The 18,977-nt window shown below is 38.2% G+C and overlaps 5 protein-coding genes across 5 annotated transcripts; all 5 read left to right on the top strand.

Annotated features, from left to right (window-relative positions):
• The first annotated feature begins 243 nt into the window (after window positions 1–243).
• Window positions 244–3,698, top strand: LOC126585730 (phospho-N-acetylmuramoyl-pentapeptide-transferase homolog). Its single transcript, XM_050250224.1, has 8 exons — window positions 244–623; window positions 766–831; window positions 1,017–1,234; window positions 1,499–1,949; window positions 2,072–2,136; window positions 2,627–2,817; window positions 2,960–3,168; window positions 3,316–3,698. Exons 1-8 carry the CDS (start codon window positions 462–464, stop codon window positions 3,496–3,498), a joined length of 1,545 nt encoding a protein of 514 aa, XP_050106181.1. The 5' UTR covers window positions 244–461; the 3' UTR covers window positions 3,499–3,698.
• Window positions 3,699–4,578: 880 nt separating this feature from the next.
• LOC126585732 (40S ribosomal protein S14-3-like) lies at window positions 4,579–6,867 on the top strand. Its single transcript, XM_050250226.1, has 6 exons — window positions 4,579–4,768; window positions 5,502–5,621; window positions 5,714–5,759; window positions 6,018–6,103; window positions 6,297–6,426; window positions 6,561–6,867. The coding sequence occupies exons 1-6, from the start codon at window positions 4,766–4,768 to the stop codon at window positions 6,626–6,628; spliced, it is 453 nt and encodes a 150-aa protein (XP_050106183.1). The 5' UTR covers window positions 4,579–4,765; the 3' UTR covers window positions 6,629–6,867.
• Window positions 6,868–8,018: 1,151 nt separating this feature from the next.
• On the top strand, window positions 8,019–10,928 carry LOC126586593 (60S ribosomal protein L18a-like protein). The gene is made up of 4 exons (XM_050251498.1): window positions 8,019–8,393; window positions 8,492–8,567; window positions 9,241–9,355; window positions 10,596–10,928. Exons 1-4 carry the CDS (start codon window positions 8,117–8,119, stop codon window positions 10,665–10,667), a joined length of 540 nt encoding a protein of 179 aa, XP_050107455.1. The 5' UTR covers window positions 8,019–8,116; the 3' UTR covers window positions 10,668–10,928.
• A 603-nt stretch (window positions 10,929–11,531) lies between these two features.
• LOC126586594 (60S ribosomal protein L18a-2) lies at window positions 11,532–13,389 on the top strand. The gene is made up of 4 exons (XM_050251499.1): window positions 11,532–11,688; window positions 11,788–11,903; window positions 12,007–12,070; window positions 12,775–13,389. The coding sequence occupies exons 1-4, from the start codon at window positions 11,674–11,676 to the stop codon at window positions 13,114–13,116; spliced, it is 537 nt and encodes a 178-aa protein (XP_050107456.1). The 5' UTR covers window positions 11,532–11,673; the 3' UTR covers window positions 13,117–13,389.
• Window positions 13,390–15,738: 2,349 nt separating this feature from the next.
• Window positions 15,739–17,969, top strand: LOC126585570 (cytochrome b561 domain-containing protein At4g18260). Its single transcript, XM_050250012.1, has 4 exons — window positions 15,739–16,101; window positions 16,217–16,381; window positions 16,943–17,091; window positions 17,352–17,969. The coding sequence occupies exons 1-4, from the start codon at window positions 15,958–15,960 to the stop codon at window positions 17,707–17,709; spliced, it is 816 nt and encodes a 271-aa protein (XP_050105969.1). The 5' UTR covers window positions 15,739–15,957; the 3' UTR covers window positions 17,710–17,969.
• Window positions 17,970–18,977: the final 1,008 nt, after the last annotated feature.

The raw sequence follows: 18,977 nt of genomic DNA on the forward strand, positions 1-18,977 counted from the left end.
CGTCAAACCGAAGATTCATGGTAAAAATTAACAAGGCTATGTGGGAGGTTTTCGGAGAAACGGATTTGATCATCTTCGATCGATATGTTTACCTAATCGACAGGTGAATTAGGTAAAACCTAACACTAGGAAGCAACATATCGATCTTTCAGGTGCCACAGAAATTCAACATCTTCCTAGTGTTAGGTTTCTGAGTGGCATAGACGTTGAATTTCAACATGATCGGTATTGTCAACTAACTGAGTGGCAAAGACGTTGAATTTCATTTCTTCACGACAAAAATCAACTAAAAAAAAACTTCCCAAATCCTTCTTTCAGGTGCCACCTCACCCCAAACCAGGACAAACTGCCGTCTCATCCACGCGCGCCATTTGGCGCGTCAAGAACTCGATTAAAAACATGCGGTGCGAGAATTTCGAAGTTTCCTCTTTCGCATTCCCTCCGTCTTCTTCCGCCGAGACATGACGTCGTCATCAGCTTATTCTTTCACTCTCCTCCACCATCTCTCTCCTCTCCAACTCTCTCGCTCCCGCCACTGCTCCTCCTCACTTTGCACACCCGTTCGCCGCCGATCCGTTTCGGCCTTTTCGTTTCGGAGTTCCGGTATCCGATTCGATCTTCAGGTTTGTTTTCTGGCATCTCCGGTTCGTTTCTTATTTTCTGTTTGGTTGCCGAGAAAGTCAACTGTGACGAAAAGCCCTCTCACAGGCCCGTAGTGAAAGGCTTGTTCTAATTTGTTCTGATTTCATACGTTATCAATTGCAGTTGATAGGGCGGAGAAATGGGCGCCGCTTTTGCTACAGTTCTGTCGATTTCGGGTCTTTTGATTCGGTAAGCCTCATAGTTTTTGTTTGGTTCATATAAGGGGGTTTGTAATTTAGCTAGATTTCGGTTCCGAATTTGCTTTGGTGCCCTTCTCAAGTTTTGGGTTTGAAGTGTTTTGTTCTTATTTCGATTTTTTAAACTGAATTGCTATCAAGGGCGCATATATGAATTGCGTTTTTTTTTTTCCTCAGGAATCAGCTGATATAACACCACTTGATAATTGGGGGGCCGGACGTGAAGGGTCTACAGGGTACATGATTTATTCCAGCGGCGAAGATAGTGACGGAGAGTTTGTAGTAACCCCCGTTGCTGATATCGATTTGCCTGCCATCACCGTATCAGCTGATGATGCTAGGGCTGTCACTGCTCACCGGCTTGCAATGCTTGGACGTCAGCGTAAGAAGCACAGGCAAGTATGCCATCTGTTTATCGCGCATTGCTCAGAGACTCGAAGGAATATAAACTTTTACATATTTAGCTGAAGCGGTTGTGTTTCATAGTTTGAGAGATACTCAAAATCACTTATTTACGTAATTTTATTTCGCCATGAGTTATGATAGATTTCAACAAGTGATTTTAAACATACAAAATTTTACGCTACGATGAGAAGTAGGTTGAACTACCAATGTATGTGGGTCTTAGTCTTATTGTCGTTTACACTTAATATTTGCAGGATCAGACATGGAGTATTACTCAACATGGGATTGATACTGTTCCTAGTGGTGTTACTTTTATATGTGGATTCATGTGCATGGAGGATTGTTAGACTACCCTTGGCACCGTTTCACTTGACCTGCCCCTTTTTCGTTTCAGCCATTTTAGCCTCTTGTGCGGGATATGTGTGTGTTCCTCTACTCTATGTCTTGAAGATTCGTCAAATTATCAGAAAAGAAGGGCCTGCAAGGCACTCCTTGAAGAAAAGAACTCCCACGATGGGTGGACTATTTTTTATACCAATTGGTGTAATTGTTGCGAAATTTATTGCCGGTTTTTCTTCCGTTGAAGTTTCTGGAGCTGCTGCAGCAACTCTTGCATTTGCTGCAATTGGGCTACTTGATGATATCTTAAGCCTCGTCAAGAAACATAACACGGGTTTATCTGCATGGACAAAAATAATTTTGGAGGTGAATTTACTAATTAGTTTTTCTTTCTCAAACTTTATTCGTGGATTGCTGTTTAATCTTAAGAGTTGATTCAAAGATCTATCAAACTTTCTAGTGATATTTATGTTATGCTTATTTTGCAGGTAGCTGTTGGAACCTGGTTTTCGTATTGGTTGCATACTGCAAGTCTATCATCACCCTATGGCATGTATATCTTCTTCTAACTATTTTTCTCATGGTAACTCACATTTCTGTTCTTATGATGTTGAATTTAAAAGAAAATAGCAAGTAGTGTTTGGTTCTTATTTGTTATCTGTCTTCCACAAAATAGGTCTCTTGTAATTTCTCTCTTTTTTGGTTGTTTTTCTTGTACTGTTAAACCTTCCCGTTTTCCAGGGGTCATATATTTGTAGCTAATTCTGGATTAAGGTTTTCCTGAATACCCATTAGTACCTCTTCTCTTCCCATTCCAAAATCATCAACTTTCAGATTGCTGAAATATGTCCGACAAGGGCTGTGTGATATTCTTAACTGTGAAAGTTGCACTGAGATTGATACCATACACACTAAATTTAGCTTGTCGATTGTGGGACATTTTTTTTAGTATTGTCATTACTAAGTTACACTCCTGCTTCTATGTAATAAATGCTTTACTCATGGTGCTTCTACTCAAGTTGATCTTTTATTTCTCAATGCAGGAAACTGTTGGTTCCTCTACCTGGACTGGGACTTGTGTTCCTGGGAAAATGTTATCTACTGTTGGCTTCATTCTGTTTCGTATCTATGGGAAATGGGGTTAACTTAACAGATGGTCTTGATGGTCTGGCTGGAGGGTCAGCTGCATTGGCTTTTGTAGGAATGTCGATTGCAGTTCTTCCAATATGTTCTGGTCAGTGTAATTGTCATTGTGATGTCAGTTTTATGTTGATGTTTAGCTTTTCCAGTTTCGTTGAACCTGTACTAGCGCAATTTCACCAAGGGGTTGGATATTCTGACTTGAGTACTAAATTTTTGACTGCCTTATGAAACAGACCTTGCTATATTTGGAGCATCAATGGCAGGAGCTTGTGTTGGTTTTCTTTTGCACAACCGATACAAGGCATCTGTATTCATGGGTGATTCCGGATCCCTGGCACTTGGGGGAGGGTTAGCTGCAATGGCTTGTTGCACAGGGATGTTTTTCCCCTTATTTATTTCATCTGGAATCTTTGTCATCGAAGCCTCGTCAGTTATTTTGCAGGTTTGTTACCTATGCGAATAAACATGTCATGCATTCCTTTGTTCGTTTGATTATGTTTTGTGATTCAGGCAAATGGATGGATTTCACTCTCGTAATTGGTTTTAGAGTTCAGTTTTTCTCTGAACTGATATCTTAGAGCTCTTTTAGGTACTATACTTCAAGACAACCAATCGTTTACATGGAGCTGGGCGCCGTCTCTTCCGAATGGCACCCTTTCATCACCACCTTGAACTATGTGGATTAAAAGAACCGGTTATTGTTGCTGGTGCATACGCTATATCATCCATACTCGCGTTATGTGCAGGCTATCTCGGCCTTATTTCTGCATAGCATTTCGACGTTGTTACCATTCTTTGTAGCTACTAGCTAGGATTGACTTTTTAGTGTAAAAATGTCGTTTTTCGTTAAAGTGAACAGTACCAGAAGCTTTTCGTTAAAGTTCCCTTACTATAATTAATTTTTGTATGTTTTTTAGTCTTTATTCTGTAATTGTTGGTTGCTGAGAAAATAGAGTAAATGTACAATTCAAACTTGTGTGCCAAAATTTGCTAACGAAAGTGAAAGTATAGAATGGGCCATGCTTTAACGATTTAGCCCACTTAAGCTGGACTTCCAACTTCAACGCTAGTAACACAATACAAATGGTGCGTTGAACATTGCGATCCGAATCGTTTATTTTTTCGATTTTCTTACAAAATATCTTGGATCATCTTACAAATTTTACTAATGCCTGAAATTGTTTGTACACTTTGCAGTTACGAACTTAAACGGTTTTTCATTTGGTTGAATTTTTTAAGAGATAATCTTTGAATGAAGACTTGAAAATCTAAGGTTCAGATCTTGAACTTTGTAAAGTAGTATCAAATGAGTGATTAACACTGTATAACTCACTAACTATCTAGTGTTTGAATGCTACCATATATATATGGGGTAGTGTTACATCCGTTTTTACTTTTCACTTACTCCTTTTAATTTTTTGTCGTCAGATCAATTGAATTAAAGAAGATCGATGGTAAAAAATTATCCTGGATGTGCGAGGGGTGGAAATGAGTTTGTGAATAGTGCTGTCCTACATATGTGTACAAATTAACTCATTAAATATAAACATTTAAATACTTTATGTTAGCCACTTAGTACTACCGTATAATGGTATTCCTCTTTACTTGTAAGTGAGAGGTTTTATGTTCAATTCTCGCCAAATGCGGATTTGAACCATATTATTGCTAGTCTATTGTAAGGCTAAACTCATCCCCTCCTCTTATTGTAAATCATATCGTTTGTTAAAAAAATACTTTATCGCTAAATTCCTAAGAAAAGAAAATTGAAAATGAAGTAAAAGATAAGGGTGGAAGGTTATTAGGAAAAGCAAAACCCAAAACTGAAGGTGAGTAATCACAATATTTGATAAATCAAGGGACATTTTTGCAAATTCAAAGTCTTTACTCTCATCACACAAAACCCTAGTTTGTTCTCTGATATAAAACCGAAAGCGCCTACTCACGCCCCTCAGTCTTCTCTGCTTAGGGTTTTTACAGTCGGCCAAAGCAACCAGCAGCCACCTCCAAACCCTAGCACCCAATCTCTCCGTTTCGCAGCCATGGTAAGCAAACCATAAATCCAATCTCTTCTCTCTCAAGTATTTCGTGTCCGATTTCATCTGCATTTGTGTTCAGAATTGAATCCGTGAGCTTTTTTTTGGTGTGTTTTTAAATTCCCAATCTTCCATTTTTATCTAGCTATGTTTCAGATCAAGAACCCTCCTAGATATTCGTTTCGTGCACATTTGGGTTTTTGAATTGTCTTTCGATTTTCGAATGCTTAACACTTGGTGCGAACGCCGCAAATGGAAAATTGTATTCTGGTTTTTGGTTTCTTTTTTTCTGAATTTTAGTTGGTTGTTGGGTTATGATGCAGATGATGTGGTGTTTTAATTGGGTTTTAGTCAATTTTGTAGCTTGATTTGATTTCGGTTTTTATCTATTAGTTCTGTATATACTAATCATGTCGTGATAAGTTCATTTTTTTGTTGATAGGAATGATTCGAATGAAAGTAATTTATGAAAATCAAAACTTGTCGATTCTACTTCGATTGTCTTATACTCTTAAATTTCAGTTTTCGAAAATATTGTTATTTGGAGTGGATGTTTCAAATGTTTGTTTTTCAATCGGAGGACATTGGCACTAAAGACAGAAAATTCAATTGGAGGAGTGGGTCTGATCTAAAGATCTCTGCATTGAATATTTCTGATCATTTTTGTTTGTGTTTGTTGCGTATCATTGTTGGCGCTATATCTTCCTGTTTTGACGTGTTCCCTTTTTTATGTGTTCCGCAGTCGAAGAAGAAGGTTAGAGAGCCAAAGGAAGACAATGTCACCCTTGGTCCCATCCTCAAGGATGGAGAACATGCCTTTGGTGTTGCACACATTTATGCGTCATTCAATGACACATTCATTGTAAGTAAACTTATCTGTTTTTCATCATGTTATGCATGATTCATTCTGTCTATGTTTCTGGTCGTAATTTTGACTCCTTCTTTATGTTTCAGCACGTGACTGATCTGTCAGGAAGAGAAACCCTTGTGCGTATCACCGGTAAGGAAATTCTCTCTTCTATAATTAAGATCAGCTAGATAGACTTTTCTAATTCAGACACCATTGGCTCATGTTGGGGTTTCGTTTAGTGAACGCTTTGGTGTATTTGTAAGTTGTATTTCAAAGAATGTGTTGTAGATAATGTTGTAGAATAATACTAACTGTAGTGTGATGAATTTAGCCACCTATATGTTAAGATGTTTTGCTACGAATTGTAATTTGTTATGTTTCATAAAGTATGCATTTCTTCAAATGCAGGTGGTATGAAGGTGAAGGCTGACAGGGATGAGTCTTCCCCATATGCTGCTATGCTTGCAGCACAGGATGTTGCGCAGAGATGCAAGGTCTTGATCTATTTTCATTACACTTTGTCTATTTTTCTTTCTCTTCTTGAGTTAATTGTATTTCTTGTAAAGCTCATCGGGACCATTTTGTTCGATTGTACCCATCATTACTAAACCTCAGTGCACTATTCCTGGTATTATAATAATTTTTTTTCTGCTTCCACTTAATGTGTTTGAACTTTTACGAATGCAGGAATTGGGCATTACTGCACTTCATATTAAGCTCCGTGCCACTGGTGGGAACAAAACAAAAACACCAGGTCCAGGTGCCCAGTCTGCCCTCCGGGCTCTTGCTCGTTCTGGAATGAGAATTGGTCGTATAGGTATGCCATTATGTTCTTCAAGAAAGGTGTCATGTTGAGTGTGCAAATTTTGTGCCTGTCGTACATGTTTTTGATATTCTTTTTGCAGCTGTCTATGAGTATGGAATGTTGACCTTTTTAAAATCGTTTTTCAGAGGATGTGACTCCAATTCCAACTGACAGCACCCGTAGAAAGGGTGGAAGGAGAGGAAGGAGGCTGTAAGCTTTGCACCTCTTATCTGGTCAGAACTGCTTGTCAGGGTGGTCGCTGTGCCTCAGTTGGATTATGTTACTTCGAAATTAGGCGCTGTTACTTTCAGTTTCTAAACTCTCTAGTTTTTTACTATGTTTTTCGAAAGTTTTATTTCCAATTAATTCGGAAAGAGTTCTGGTACTCTTTTTAAGTTTTGTTTTGTTATTTATACTGTTATTCTGGTCTGCAATGAAGTATCTTTTGGTCTATTTCCTTCTTGCTGTTAGTGCAATTTCCTTCTTACTTACTGCTATTCTGGTTCGCAATGGATTCTGCTAATTCATATTACTTATGCGACTCATCAAGTGCCAAACGGAGATACATGGGTCAAGCCTTATACTGCGCTTGGTTTTGCGCTAAATCCTGCACGACGTTAACCCGATTTGGTTTTCGTTGCTACGAAATCAACAGCGGTATTATTTTCCTTCTATATAAACATATAAGCAAAGCATCAAATCATATCCAGAGTGAGAGTAGAAGCTAGCTGACAAGATGAAAGGGGTTACTTTCTGCTATCTTCTGCTACTCGTTGCCTTGGCCATCGGCCAATATCGCACCTGCAGCTCTGGTTATATTATCGGGACCATGTACATCGTGCGCATTGTCAACAATGGTGACGACAAACCAGTCGACTTCACTTGCAAATCTGAGGATGATGAAATTAGCCGGAATCTTCCTAGTACCGGAACACAGTTTGAATTCGGATTCCGGCTCGATCTCGACCCATATTTCAACTGCAACATACGGTACGACAGTTTTCATGCGGACATTCAAGCATTTACCAGAGTACATTGCATACGAAGTGTGAGAGTGGATGGGATATACTTGTACATGATCAAATTTTACTTGTACATGATCAAATTTGATGACTATGTCAAAAAGTATGAGTGGATTAATAATTAAATTCAACATGAAAATGACATATTGTTACCCAAAAGAAATAATAAAAGAAAAGAAAAGCTAATGAAAAGGGTTTGAAAACTTTGAGTTTTAACGATAAGGACATAATAAAGGGTAAAATGAATAGTATCATGATTGACTTTTTAGTGTAAAAATATAATTTTGTATTAAAATAAATAGTACCGGAAGTTTTTCGTTAAAGTTCTCTAAAAGAAATTAGTTTTGTGACATTGTTGTTAAATTCGTTCCGCTTAGATATGTCAAACTATAATTTACGACAGGAAAAACTCGAACATGGACACAATGGACAATTCCAACTAACTAGTAGCTATCACCAAGAGCCAACACTTCCTTGAAATATACTTGGGCCCATATGAAGGCCCAAAGGAGAGAAGCCCAAAATAGATAATAAAAATGGACCCCAAGTCTAGAAAAATTACGATCCCGCCCGGCTGCCAAAGCTGCCAGCTGAGTTAATTCAGAAATGGAAAGCATCAAACCACCGCCCGTTGCTGATCGAAACCATCCACCCGAAATTCTCAATTCGGGATCGAAAGAATGAGCGACGACTCCAAGACCAGAGGCCTTTCCGGCGACCAGCAGGGGCAGAGCCAGAGCCAGAGCCAGCAGCAGTACTACGGCACCTTCCAAGGCGTCGCCAACTACTACCCTCCGCCTCCGCAGCCACCGCCTGAGCCGGTTGTCGGGTTTCCTCAGCCGGTCCCACCTCCCCGTTCTTCCGGCCGTCCTCCCTTGCCTCCCTTGCCTCCCTTGCCTCCCCATCATCACCACCACCACCACCACCATCACCAACATGGATACCAAACGGTTACGGGTATGATCGATACCCAATTTCTTTTCCGTGCTCATGAATTTTTTAATTTCCTTCTAATTTTTGTTCGTTTTATTAAATCGGGTTTTTGGGGTTTGAAGGTTATGCTGTTGTGGAAGGAAGACCTGTAAGGGAACGACGCCTTCCTTGCTGTGGCATCGGCATAGGCTGGTTATTGTAAGTTGATTCATTGCCGTTCCATCTTTTTTTGAAGTTTTGTTTTACGTTCCTTTGTTTTTGTGTTGTAAGCGTTGAAACCTTCTAAAAACTCATAAATTTCCCACAAAACATATTGGTTATGGAAGATTTAGTCAAGAATTAGAATGGAGAGCTACCGGATCGATACAAAACATGTTGGTTTTGTGGGTTGATCATCATTTGTCCTAACATAATTAACTAATGTATCGAATGAATACCATCGTGGAATTCTTTCCTTTCCCGAACAAACCATGGACTTTTCTACCCGTTAAGTCGCTGCATTCTGTTTTTTAGTTCTGCTTATGTATCAGTGGCTTCCCATCGTCAGTTGTGGGACAACACCAACCTGTGCTGTCTTGGCTAAGGCAGCTCGATTCTTGCCGCTGGTTAGTAGTTACGTGGTTGGACCCAGTATGTTCTCACAGGAAGCAGTTTACAATGGGATGATCATTTGTTGGACAAGTTTTGATCTTTAAAATTTAGGGAGTTCTGCTAGTTCCGGACTTCATTATAGAATCATGATAAGAAAAAGTCTTCTTGATGCTTACCTATGAAATTTTTAAACTTTTGACTAACAAGAATTGTTCCGTTATCATTCTTCTGGCCGGCTGTTACTAAATACTGACAGATTACACTTTGACCCTTTCTGAAGGTTTATAGCAGGTTTCTTTCTTGGAGGCATCCCCTGGTATGTTGGAACTTTCATCTTACTTTGTGTGCAGGTGGACTACAGAGAAAAACCTGGATATGTAGCATGCACAATAGCTGTAAGTGTTCCTTCCTTATGTTTCGTATCATAAAATCTAGACGTGCAAGTAATTCTTTTTCATTGTAGAACTCCCACAGACATAGTAACAGTTTGAGGATTCACAAAATAGTGATCACTTGATGTTCATAAAATCTAGACGTGCAAGTAATTCTTTTCAGACTTGTCTTATTTAGCATATTATTTGAAAGTTGAAATTTTGTATAAGTGCGTGATGTTGGTTATGAACTTTATAATGTCACTAATTTGGCAATATTAGTGCTTCAAAAGAATTAGAAAAGTGAAAATCCGAAAGACTCTGATTTCTACAGTTTTAGTTATGCAAGAGCCCCACTTTGGAATCTGCAAAAGGTCTTATCGTTATGGATTTCCTTAATGATTTAGAGAATTTGCCTCATCCACCATTAGTTCATGCATCATTGACTTGATAGGTGATGGTTGTGGTTGTTACTTTAATTGCTTGTTTGTTAGTCTTATAGCAAGGCCTGCAATCTTGGGTAACCTCGCCTTTGTTATGAGGGGAGGCTGGTTGCCCCTAGTTAAGTATGTATTAGTGTTGGAGCGGGAAAATTGGGGTGGTCCAATTCTTAAACAAGTAATTGTAACCATGTTGGGAAGCACACATGGCACCATCTTCGCTTGCCATCACTGAGGGAGGAGGGGGTACCTGCAAAAAACACTCCGACTCCTCAAGTCAGTGTTTGTTCAAATTGCCGTACATTATACCTAATACCATTTCTCTCACCTCCCTATGCTGGTGTGATTATTGGCCTTTATAGGCATAAAATGCATGGGCTCCAAGACCTACTTTATAGGCATATGGATCACGTTCCTTAATTATATCCCCAGTCCCCCAAGTTTATAATTCGTGGGAAGTGGCACATTGCTTGAGCCTTAATTTCTGCACCCAAAGTTAGTAATTTCCTTGCTGCCTGTCCTAAGTCTACGTACCATTCCACGAATTTAGCGATTGTTTCAAGCCACCATATTCTAATTCTAAGGTGTGGTCCAGTTGTTATAAACATTTTATGCTTTGAGGACATCGAGTGTTCTTCGTCATTGGGGTAGTGCTGTTTACTTGATGTTCATTCCTGCCATACTTGAGTTCGTTTAGAAAATATAAATAGAAGCTGTACCCTTGTGTTTTTTTGGGTTCATTGTTTTGACTGCCTAGTTGATAGAAGCAAGGTATATACATGGCCTTGCTTTCATTTTGAATTATGTTTTTGCATTTTTTTCAGGCGATTCTTGCTGTGATTGCTATTACTCTGGGCGTAACGAATGGAGCTGAAAACCTGATGAGGTTTAATTAAGGACTGCGAACGATGATCTGATCCTGCTTCTGTACCTAGCCTTCACTCGAAGGAGCTGTGGGGGGGATGGCTAGTGCCGATGATCCATATGTTGGTTTGTCTTGCACATGTACTTGACCGGAGAGCAGCGGGTGTTTGTTGTATCTATTCAATATGGTGTTCTACTTTCTCAGAATTTGCAAGCATTCATTACTCAAAACTACATACATACAATTATCTTGTGATTATATCCAGATGGCCAATGCCGTACACCTTTCTAGATTTCTTTCTCAATGAAAATCCGTTAAAACATGGACTTTGTCGATACAACATACCATTCAAAAGCGGCATTCGTCGCTCATTAGGCTATGCAAATGGCAATCCATCCATCCAGAAATTGTTCGGCGCGACTCTCAAACTGCCTATTAGTAATATCACGTGACAGTATAACTGTTACGTTGCAACTTTTGGTTTCATCGGTCCCATTTGTTGGCATCAAATCCAAGTTTCTTCAATTAGCACCCCTTTCAATTTAGTTTCAGTCACAATAATTACAACTTTTCTAATTTTTACTTGAAAATCCGATTCATAAGAGGATCCTCGTTGGATCCTTTTTGTGAGGTTGCCGGATCCTCTTTGTGAGGATTCTGAGAATCCTCTAGTCACATCTGTTTATCGTACATCGTGCGGTTAGAAATTATTGTAATTTTTTATTTAAAATTGAATATAATCAATACTTGACAAAAAATATGAACGGATGTGATTAGAGGATCTCCAGATCCTCAAAAAAAGGGATCCGGCGAGGATCCTCTCTCCAAAACTAGAAAGATTTATTTTTGGGTTTGCCTAACAAGCCTACTTGTAAAAAGCCCAACTGATGGCCTTTAAAAAAAGCTCATATTCATCCCATCAATGGAAGTAGGGTTTCGTCCTGATATATAAACAAAACAAAAACCCTAACCTGCGCTTCTCACACCAGAGAGGGAGGCCTCAGAGATCGTAGCCGCGTCTTCTCCGATTCTCCGACATGGGTGTTTTCAAGGTAAGCCCGCGTGTCTTCTTCTCCGATGTCCCCTTCTTCCCAGAAATGGAGGTTTCAGGGTTTTGAGCTGCAACTAACGGCGTCGTTTTTGTGTCACAGTTCCACCAGTACCAGGTCGTCGGGAGGAAGCTCCCTACCGAGACCGATGAGCAGCCGAAGATATACAGAATGAAGCTGTGGGCCACCAACGAGGTTCGCGCCAAGTCCAAGTTCTGGTATAAAACCTTGGCCTGAGCTCGGATTATCTGATCCCGAATTTGCATGGTCGAATTCTGGGTTGTTTCTGATATATTTAACTGTTGATTTTGTTTGGATTAGGTATTTTCTGAGGAAGCTGAAGAAGGTGAAGAAGAGCAATGGCCAAGTTCTTGCCATCAATGAGGTTTGTTCTACTTTCCATTTGTGTTTAATTTGATCTGATCCATTATTTTCTCTTTCGTCCTAAATGCGGTTTTCGATGGCGAAATGTGGGTTCATAATACGTACAACATAGCTGCTGTGATTGTTCTTTCTTTAGTTTTATAAAACATAATTTGATAATTCAAAGTCAAACTAATCTCAATGTTTTTGGTGTATTTCAAAATTACTTTCACAATGACGAATAACTGTATTAACAATCAAGTAAAACAGCGTTGACAATGACGAAGGGCACCGAAATGAAGTTAATCCCAATGACGACGAATACATCATTTTGGCTTTGTTGTCATTTTTATGCCCTTTACTTATTTTGGTATTTAGCCTGAAATTTAGATAGCATGGCTTCGCAATTTCACAGATCCGTATGCATAATGCAGCATTCTTACATGTCTTTAGGAACGCGGACGTGTTGATTGCTATAGCTCTTGGATTACATTTTCGATTCCATTTTTGTCTTTTATGGTCTAGCACTTCAATGTGAGAATGGCAACTGTTATATCTATGCAAGGTGCTTCCGTAAGCGCGTTGGTTTTTTGTTCAAGTCTATGAGTATTCATCATTTGTTCTGTTTTCATAATTATTGACGTGATGTTTCAACTGCCAGATTTAAGATTATTCTTGATGTTGTCGGAGATAGTATTTATCTATTTGTTTGGAATCTGCTTGCAGATCTTTGAGAAGAACCCAACAACCATCAAGAACTATGGTATCTGGTTGAGGTATCAAAGCAGGACGGGTTACCACAACATGTACAAAGAGTACCGTGACACCACTCTAAATGGTGCCGTGGAGCAGATGTACATTGAGATGGCATCTCGCCACAGGGTCAGGTTTCCTTGTATCCAGATCATCAAGACTGCCACCATCCCCGCTAAGCTTTGCAAGAGGGAAAGCACCAAGCAATTCCACAACTCCAAGATCAAGTTCCCGTTGGTGTTCAGGAAGGTTAGACCACCATCCAGGAAGTTGAAGACTACATACAAGGCATCGAGGCCCAACTTGTTTATGTAATTTGGTCACTCGACCAACAAAGCTTAAACAGGGGTTAGTGTCAGATAAGTCTCTGAATCGTTCTGGTAGAACTCTCGGTTACTGTTTTTTTCTTTTTCGGTATTTGTTTTGACTATCTTAGAAAGACAAACAATTGGAGTACCTTTAGGGGTTCTAAATCCCATTTTTGTTCACTTCAAAATTTGCAATTGATTATGTTTGTTGCTCGATTTTCACTAATATTGTTGAATGTTTCCGTCGATTTTCTATTTGATTTATTTTTCCTTGCTCAAATGGTTGTTTGTCTATGAATGTTACGTGCTGTTTTGTACTTTTTTTTTCATTTGCTAATGTCCAAGGATTGTGTTATTCACACACTTTTACCTCCTAGGCTCCTACACACCCTAGTTATTTTGCTTATTGATCTTCAATTCATTCGATCTGACAATCAAAAGATGTGTGTGAGAAGTAAAAATAGGTGTGTGGATAGCATTACCGATATTAAATCTACCAGGCGTGGCGGATGTGTGTTGAAACATGGTAGTTTTTATGGTTCGTTAAGTTATGATTTAGCAAGTGTAGCTAATGGGATGTGGAGATTCAATTTTTGTTCAAGACAGTAAATTTTTTAGTTAGTCAGGAATTCAAGTGGGAGATTAAGGGCTGGTTTGGTATTGCTGTGCTTTGAAAAAAAGTTGCTGTGAGAAGAAGCGGCTGTGCTGTGAGAATAAGCGGCTGTGAAATAAATCAGCAGAGTGTTTGGTAAACTTTTTTGTAAAAGTGCTTTTGGAACAAATAGCAGTCTCATAGTGGGTCTTTTCATTAAAGGAGCATTGTAGTTCGGTGTGCTTTGAAAAAAAGCCATTTTTCCAAAGCTGCAAATAGCAGCTTCAGCTTTTTCCTTTGATTTCAGCTTATTCTCACAACAGCTTCCAAAATAAGTTTTTTTTTTATCAGTTTATCAAACACCTAAAACTTTCACAGCTTTTTTTCATGGGTAATTTTTTTTTTTTTATGCACCCACTCCCAAACCATCCCTAAATACTATCACTTTAAACAAAGGGTTTACTCATTACCTAATCAAAATCATTATTAACACCTTTGACAAATCATACCAGATATTCCTGCTTTTGATGAGAGATATGACATCCAAATTAGTATGCCATTCATATATTTTGTGCTTGAAATGAAAAAGTTTAAAGTACTTGTGTGAGTAAGTGCTTTTTTAGAGAACTTGTAATATAATTATAAAAAAATTCAATGTGCTTTAAAGAAGCGCCTTTACTAAACCTTCTTGGAAGCAAAAGTGCTTCTTGAAGAAACAGTTTCAAACGAACGTGATTACGAAGAAAAAAGCACTTAATATATGCCATTCTCCATAAAATCACTTGGAAAATCGCTTTCAGTTACAGCTTTTATCCTGTAGACTTGTTTACTCATATTATCACTTAAGGAAAAAAGCACACATTGACCACCAGCCGACCTTTTTTACCATCCTTGTTGAGCTCTTACAAAAGGATTTAAAGTTAATAGTAATAATTAAGCACTGAAGAATTACTACTGGGAATAATATGTCATTCTCCACAATGAAAAAGAAACTATAAAAGGTCAAGAAAAAGCTTGCGTACGCCCGTTTCATGCAACGGGTTGGTACTTTGAATTTAAGTTTATATGTCGCTTACATGATATAACAAATATGAGAGACTCGTCTCACAAAAATATACGCATGAGTTTTTCTCATCTTAAGTTCAAGTAAACCGCAAGAAGATCAAAGGACACACGATACTATATACATGTGAAGCTAACGAACAAGCTATAAAAATCTAAGCTCTCCACCGACCTTAAAGTTTGGCCTTTTTTTCTTTACACCATTTGTGATTTGGCGTTAATCATCATTTGTATGTAAGACCAGAAAGCCCGGCAATTTCCTACCCACTTTCAACTTTGATCTGAGTTTTTGAAATTATCCACCTAACATTCATCTCATGACTCTCTCAAAGACCATCCTTCTTGTTTTTTTCCCCTTAATTCTTTATCTTTATCTTCTCTCTCACACTAACCACCATCCATGAATTGCCCCATGCTACAAAGCCTATAGCTGTTATAGCTTAAACGGTAATACTTTTATTTTTGAGTTTTTCTTGTCTGTGAATTCGTGATAACGTTATATTTTATAAAACTAACATTCGAGTTTTGTACTTCAGAAACAAACCATGTTGACAACTAAAAATTATTTAGAACATGACAAGTGATTAGCTTAGAGGTTTTTCTTTTCCAATTCTCTAAAGTTTTAAGGTGTTTTTCCTTCTGATGGGCTAATTTGGGGTTGCTTTATTAATTTTTTTGAAACAGTTTTTAAAAAAGTTGAAGCTAAAATTGTATTTTGTATAAGAAAAAAAAAGTGTTTTTTTTCTTCTTGAAAGTATGGGTCTAAAACAGCGGAAAACAGAAGCAACTAACCATGCTTCTCACAAACGCGTGTTTTTAATTCTTCATGTGAGGCAGGTGAACAATAACTTTTAATGAAACTTTCATGTTGACAATACTATCCCATCTTTTATTTTTGCTAGAAGCACTATAGTTTACCAAACACTTACCTTTTTTTCACCAATGTTTATTCTCACAGCAGAAGCAATATAAAAACAAAAAATACAGCATCCCAAACCAGCCTTGAGAAGTTAAAACACATATCCAACTTTTCTTTCTCCAAATTATCCCAAAACCCATCCAAATCAGATCAACAGTACTACACATCCTAAAAGTGCTTTCATATATGATGAAAAACTGAAATCAGAGAGAGAGAGAGAGGTAAAGGCTTTGGTTCTTCTCTTCCTTGGAATTGTTTCACTCAGAAATTGAAGAATGCAGACTTCCCTCAAGCTAGCATCTTTCACTATTTCTACATATTATCTTCTTCTTCTTCTTCTACCATTAGTTAGTTGCTCATTGCATGCAGATGTCAACCAACACAGCAGTCACGAGAACATAAAAGAAAATATTCACAAGGTAATGTTCTTAATTAAATCGGTTTTGTTTTCCTTTTCCGACTTTTCGGATGAATTTTTTCTTCTTATATGAATTTTTTCTTCTTATTCTCCTTCTCGGCTTGTTATTTTCGCAGATGAGTCCCCGGATGACGTTTAACGTTACAGTTCATGGGCTCCTCTCATGGTTTTCAATGGGGTTTTTGATGCCCCTTGGAATACTTGTAATTAGAATGTCTGCTAGAGAGGAACGTGGGGCAACAAGAGCCAAAGTTCTCTTCTATCTCCATATTGTTTTGCAGGCAAGTTCTTAATTTCTTCTCTTTTCTCCTTCGAATTCGAGTTGTTTTCCTAAATTATCTAATTATAACCAAGAACACTAATTGTCCAATTATCATTCATTGTATTATCCGGATTGATTAAGATTATACGTTACACCATCAGTAATCTTTCGAGTTTTGATCTTTCTTCTCAGTAATCATGAGAAGCCACTTTAACTTTAATCATGCTGTCCACTGTTTCTTTTTTGTTTATAAACCTATCTGCACCCTTATTTAATTATTTTAATGTTGAAAATAATGCAACAATATTTGTCAATAACCATTTAATTACTTGAACATCAAGAAAAAGCAGGTTTTTTTCTTGTCTTTCTACTTAACTCATGAATTTGTCTCCTCCAACTCACTAAGTTCCTGCACTAATCAATTTTGCAAACTAATGTCACCATCATTTCAGATCATCACTCTCTGATACACCATGCATATACTGGCATAATTACTCCGTCGCCCCAATAATTCAGGCCTGTTAAATACATCTGTTATCGTATATGATGTCATCTGATTAAACTTTAATCTATAACACAGGTGCTGTCGGTGCTTCTTGCCACCGCTGGTGCTGCGATGTCCCTAAGAAACTTTGAGAACTCCTTCAACAACAACCACCAAAGATTAGGTCTAGCACTGTATGCTGCCATATGGATACAAACCCTAATAGGATTTTTCAGGCCTCGCAGGTAATCCATATTCAGTGACAGTTTGGTCCACGTCTTAAAAATCGACAAAAGCAACCCTAAAGTTATGAACCCTTACACCATTGGCCGGCCCCTCTTCAATCTAAAACTTTTGTTCTCTAAACGGAAGAAGAAGTCAACAGTGTAACACTTGTAATTCTAAAAGTTGTTTTAGTCAAAATTTAAAAGGCACGCACCAAACTGATTAACCATTGATCCCTCGTTATTGTCGCATTTGGGATGAGGGTTTTTGTTTCTTGTAGGGGAAAGAAAGAAAGAAGTGTATGGTACTTGGCACATTGGATGCTTGGGACAGTGATATCCTTGGTAGGGATAATCAACATCTACACTGGATTAGAAGCCTACCATAAGAGAACACAGAGAAGCTCAGGGCTTTGGACTGTTCTTTTCACAGCTGAGGTTTCCTTCATTGCTGCGTATTATCTCTTCCAAGACAAAAGAGATTATATACAAAAACAAGGAGTGCTTTTAGGCACAACCAGGCAGCAACAGCAAGAAGATGAAGAAATTGCTCAAAGGCAGCACCAAAATCAAAAGGAGATGTTGCCAGCTCAGCAGCCTAGTGGCAAAGTCAATGCACTCAAGAACTTGTTTGACTAAAACAACATGGGTTTTGCTTTTTATTTTTGGCTTTTGTTTGTGTGTGCTCATTTGTTTTTAATTTTTTTTTATGCATGTACTGTATGCAATTGTGGGTGATTTTAACGGCAGAGACAGCGATAGAGTGCATGCATTAAAAAGTGGATGATGGAGAGGGTACTCAATAGTTGTATAGTGCTTTGTATCAGAATGTCAAATACATATAATTTGGTTGCATGTTTATTGACACTAATAAGAAGGAAACTCTGTGGATTTTTTAATATAGTGAAAAGTCTTATATAAGTTAAGTCTCTCTATCAAACGAGATCTCAGAGTAATTTTCAGTGTGATTATAAGTGATGTAGAACTTTCATTTGGTAAAAATTAGTACATTTGAGTCAAAGTTCACAATTCACATCATCAATGTTACAACGAATACATTCCCCTAATGGCTTTCCAACAATTCTAAACACTACCTAAGGGTGTTTTGGTGAACTAGATTACTAGTTTATCCTATACTGTATCGAAAATTTTACTCGGACCCAACATTTCTCATTCTAAACCTACTTTATAATTTTTTATTTTCAAATTCCTGTTTTACCTATACACTAAATGACTTTAGAAAGAAAATGCCAAAACAAGCCCACTAGTGAAAATATCTCTGATTAACCACGAGCAGGTGGCTCAGTGGTAAATAATGAATTACGAGACTTCCTTAAAACTAAAAACTGGAGATCTTGGGTTCGAAACTCGCTGCTGGTGTGGAAGCCAAACTTGTGGCCAAAGGGAGGCTGAAATGCCTTTGTGAGTCTTCTTGGCCCCCGAAAGATATGGATAATTGTGGCTTGTCACTAGTTGTCCCTCTTTTTAAGAACAAAAAGAAGAGAGAATATCTCTTATTACCCACCCCACCCCTCCACGAAAACACCATCTCTCTCCAACCTCCGACCGCCGAAACCCTTTGTCATTCACATTGAATGATTTAAATTCACTGAGTTTCAACCTCAAATTGGTTTATCACCAAATAGTTGAATTTTTTTGTGAGAAGGAAGAATGAAAAACTAGGAGTCTACATTGGACTAGTTTTTAATGGTTGAGATTAAACAAATTGGTTTAATTAGATGATATCTCTTAATTGATTTATCATTAGGGTGTTGAAGTATTGCTTCTAAACCATGGTGGGATGAGATTTGAATCTTTGATTGTCGGTGGTAGGGAAGGTGCATGTGGCATGGGTGGTTGGTTGGTGAGGGGGTGAAGAACATTGGGTGTCTTTAGGTTTTGAGAGG

This window comes from Malus sylvestris, chromosome 10, assembly GCF_916048215.2.
Source record: "Malus sylvestris chromosome 10, drMalSylv7.2, whole genome shotgun sequence".
Taxonomy (NCBI): Eukaryota; Viridiplantae; Streptophyta; class Magnoliopsida; order Rosales; family Rosaceae; genus Malus; species Malus sylvestris.

Bases quoted from the DNA above. Each gene is read 5' to 3' on its own strand.
- LOC126586594 (XM_050251499.1), top strand. The intron at 11,904-12,006 runs GTATAAAACCTT...TGTTTGGATTAG, and splicing joins CGCGCCAAGTCCAAGTTCTG to GTATTTTCTGAGGAAGCTGA. The intron at 12,071-12,774 runs GTTTGTTCTACT...ATCTGCTTGCAG, and splicing joins AAGTTCTTGCCATCAATGAG to ATCTTTGAGAAGAACCCAAC.
- LOC126586593 (XM_050251498.1), top strand. From the start codon at position 8,117: ATGAGCGACGACTCCAAGACCAGAGGCCTTTCCGGCGACCAGCAGGGG. The intron at 8,568-9,240 runs GTAAGTTGATTC...CCCTTTCTGAAG, and splicing joins ATCGGCATAGGCTGGTTATT to GTTTATAGCAGGTTTCTTTC. The intron at 9,356-10,595 runs GTAAGTGTTCCT...CATTTTTTTCAG, and splicing joins ATGTAGCATGCACAATAGCT to GCGATTCTTGCTGTGATTGC.
- LOC126585570 (XM_050250012.1), top strand. From the start codon at position 15,958: ATGCAGACTTCCCTCAAGCTAGCATCTTTCACTATTTCTACATATTAT. The intron at 16,102-16,216 runs GTAATGTTCTTA...TTATTTTCGCAG, and splicing joins TAAAAGAAAATATTCACAAG to ATGAGTCCCCGGATGACGTT. The intron at 16,382-16,942 runs GCAAGTTCTTAA...TCTATAACACAG, and splicing joins ATCTCCATATTGTTTTGCAG to GTGCTGTCGGTGCTTCTTGC.
- LOC126585732 (XM_050250226.1), top strand. The intron at 5,760-6,017 runs GTAAGGAAATTC...CTTCAAATGCAG, and splicing joins AACCCTTGTGCGTATCACCG to GTGGTATGAAGGTGAAGGCT. The intron at 6,104-6,296 runs GTCTTGATCTAT...TTACGAATGCAG, and splicing joins ATGTTGCGCAGAGATGCAAG to GAATTGGGCATTACTGCACT.
- LOC126585730 (XM_050250224.1), top strand. From the start codon at position 462: ATGACGTCGTCATCAGCTTATTCTTTCACTCTCCTCCACCATCTCTCT. The intron at 1,235-1,498 runs GCAAGTATGCCA...TAATATTTGCAG, and splicing joins CGTCAGCGTAAGAAGCACAG to GATCAGACATGGAGTATTAC. The intron at 2,818-2,959 runs GTCAGTGTAATT...CTTATGAAACAG, and splicing joins AGTTCTTCCAATATGTTCTG to ACCTTGCTATATTTGGAGCA.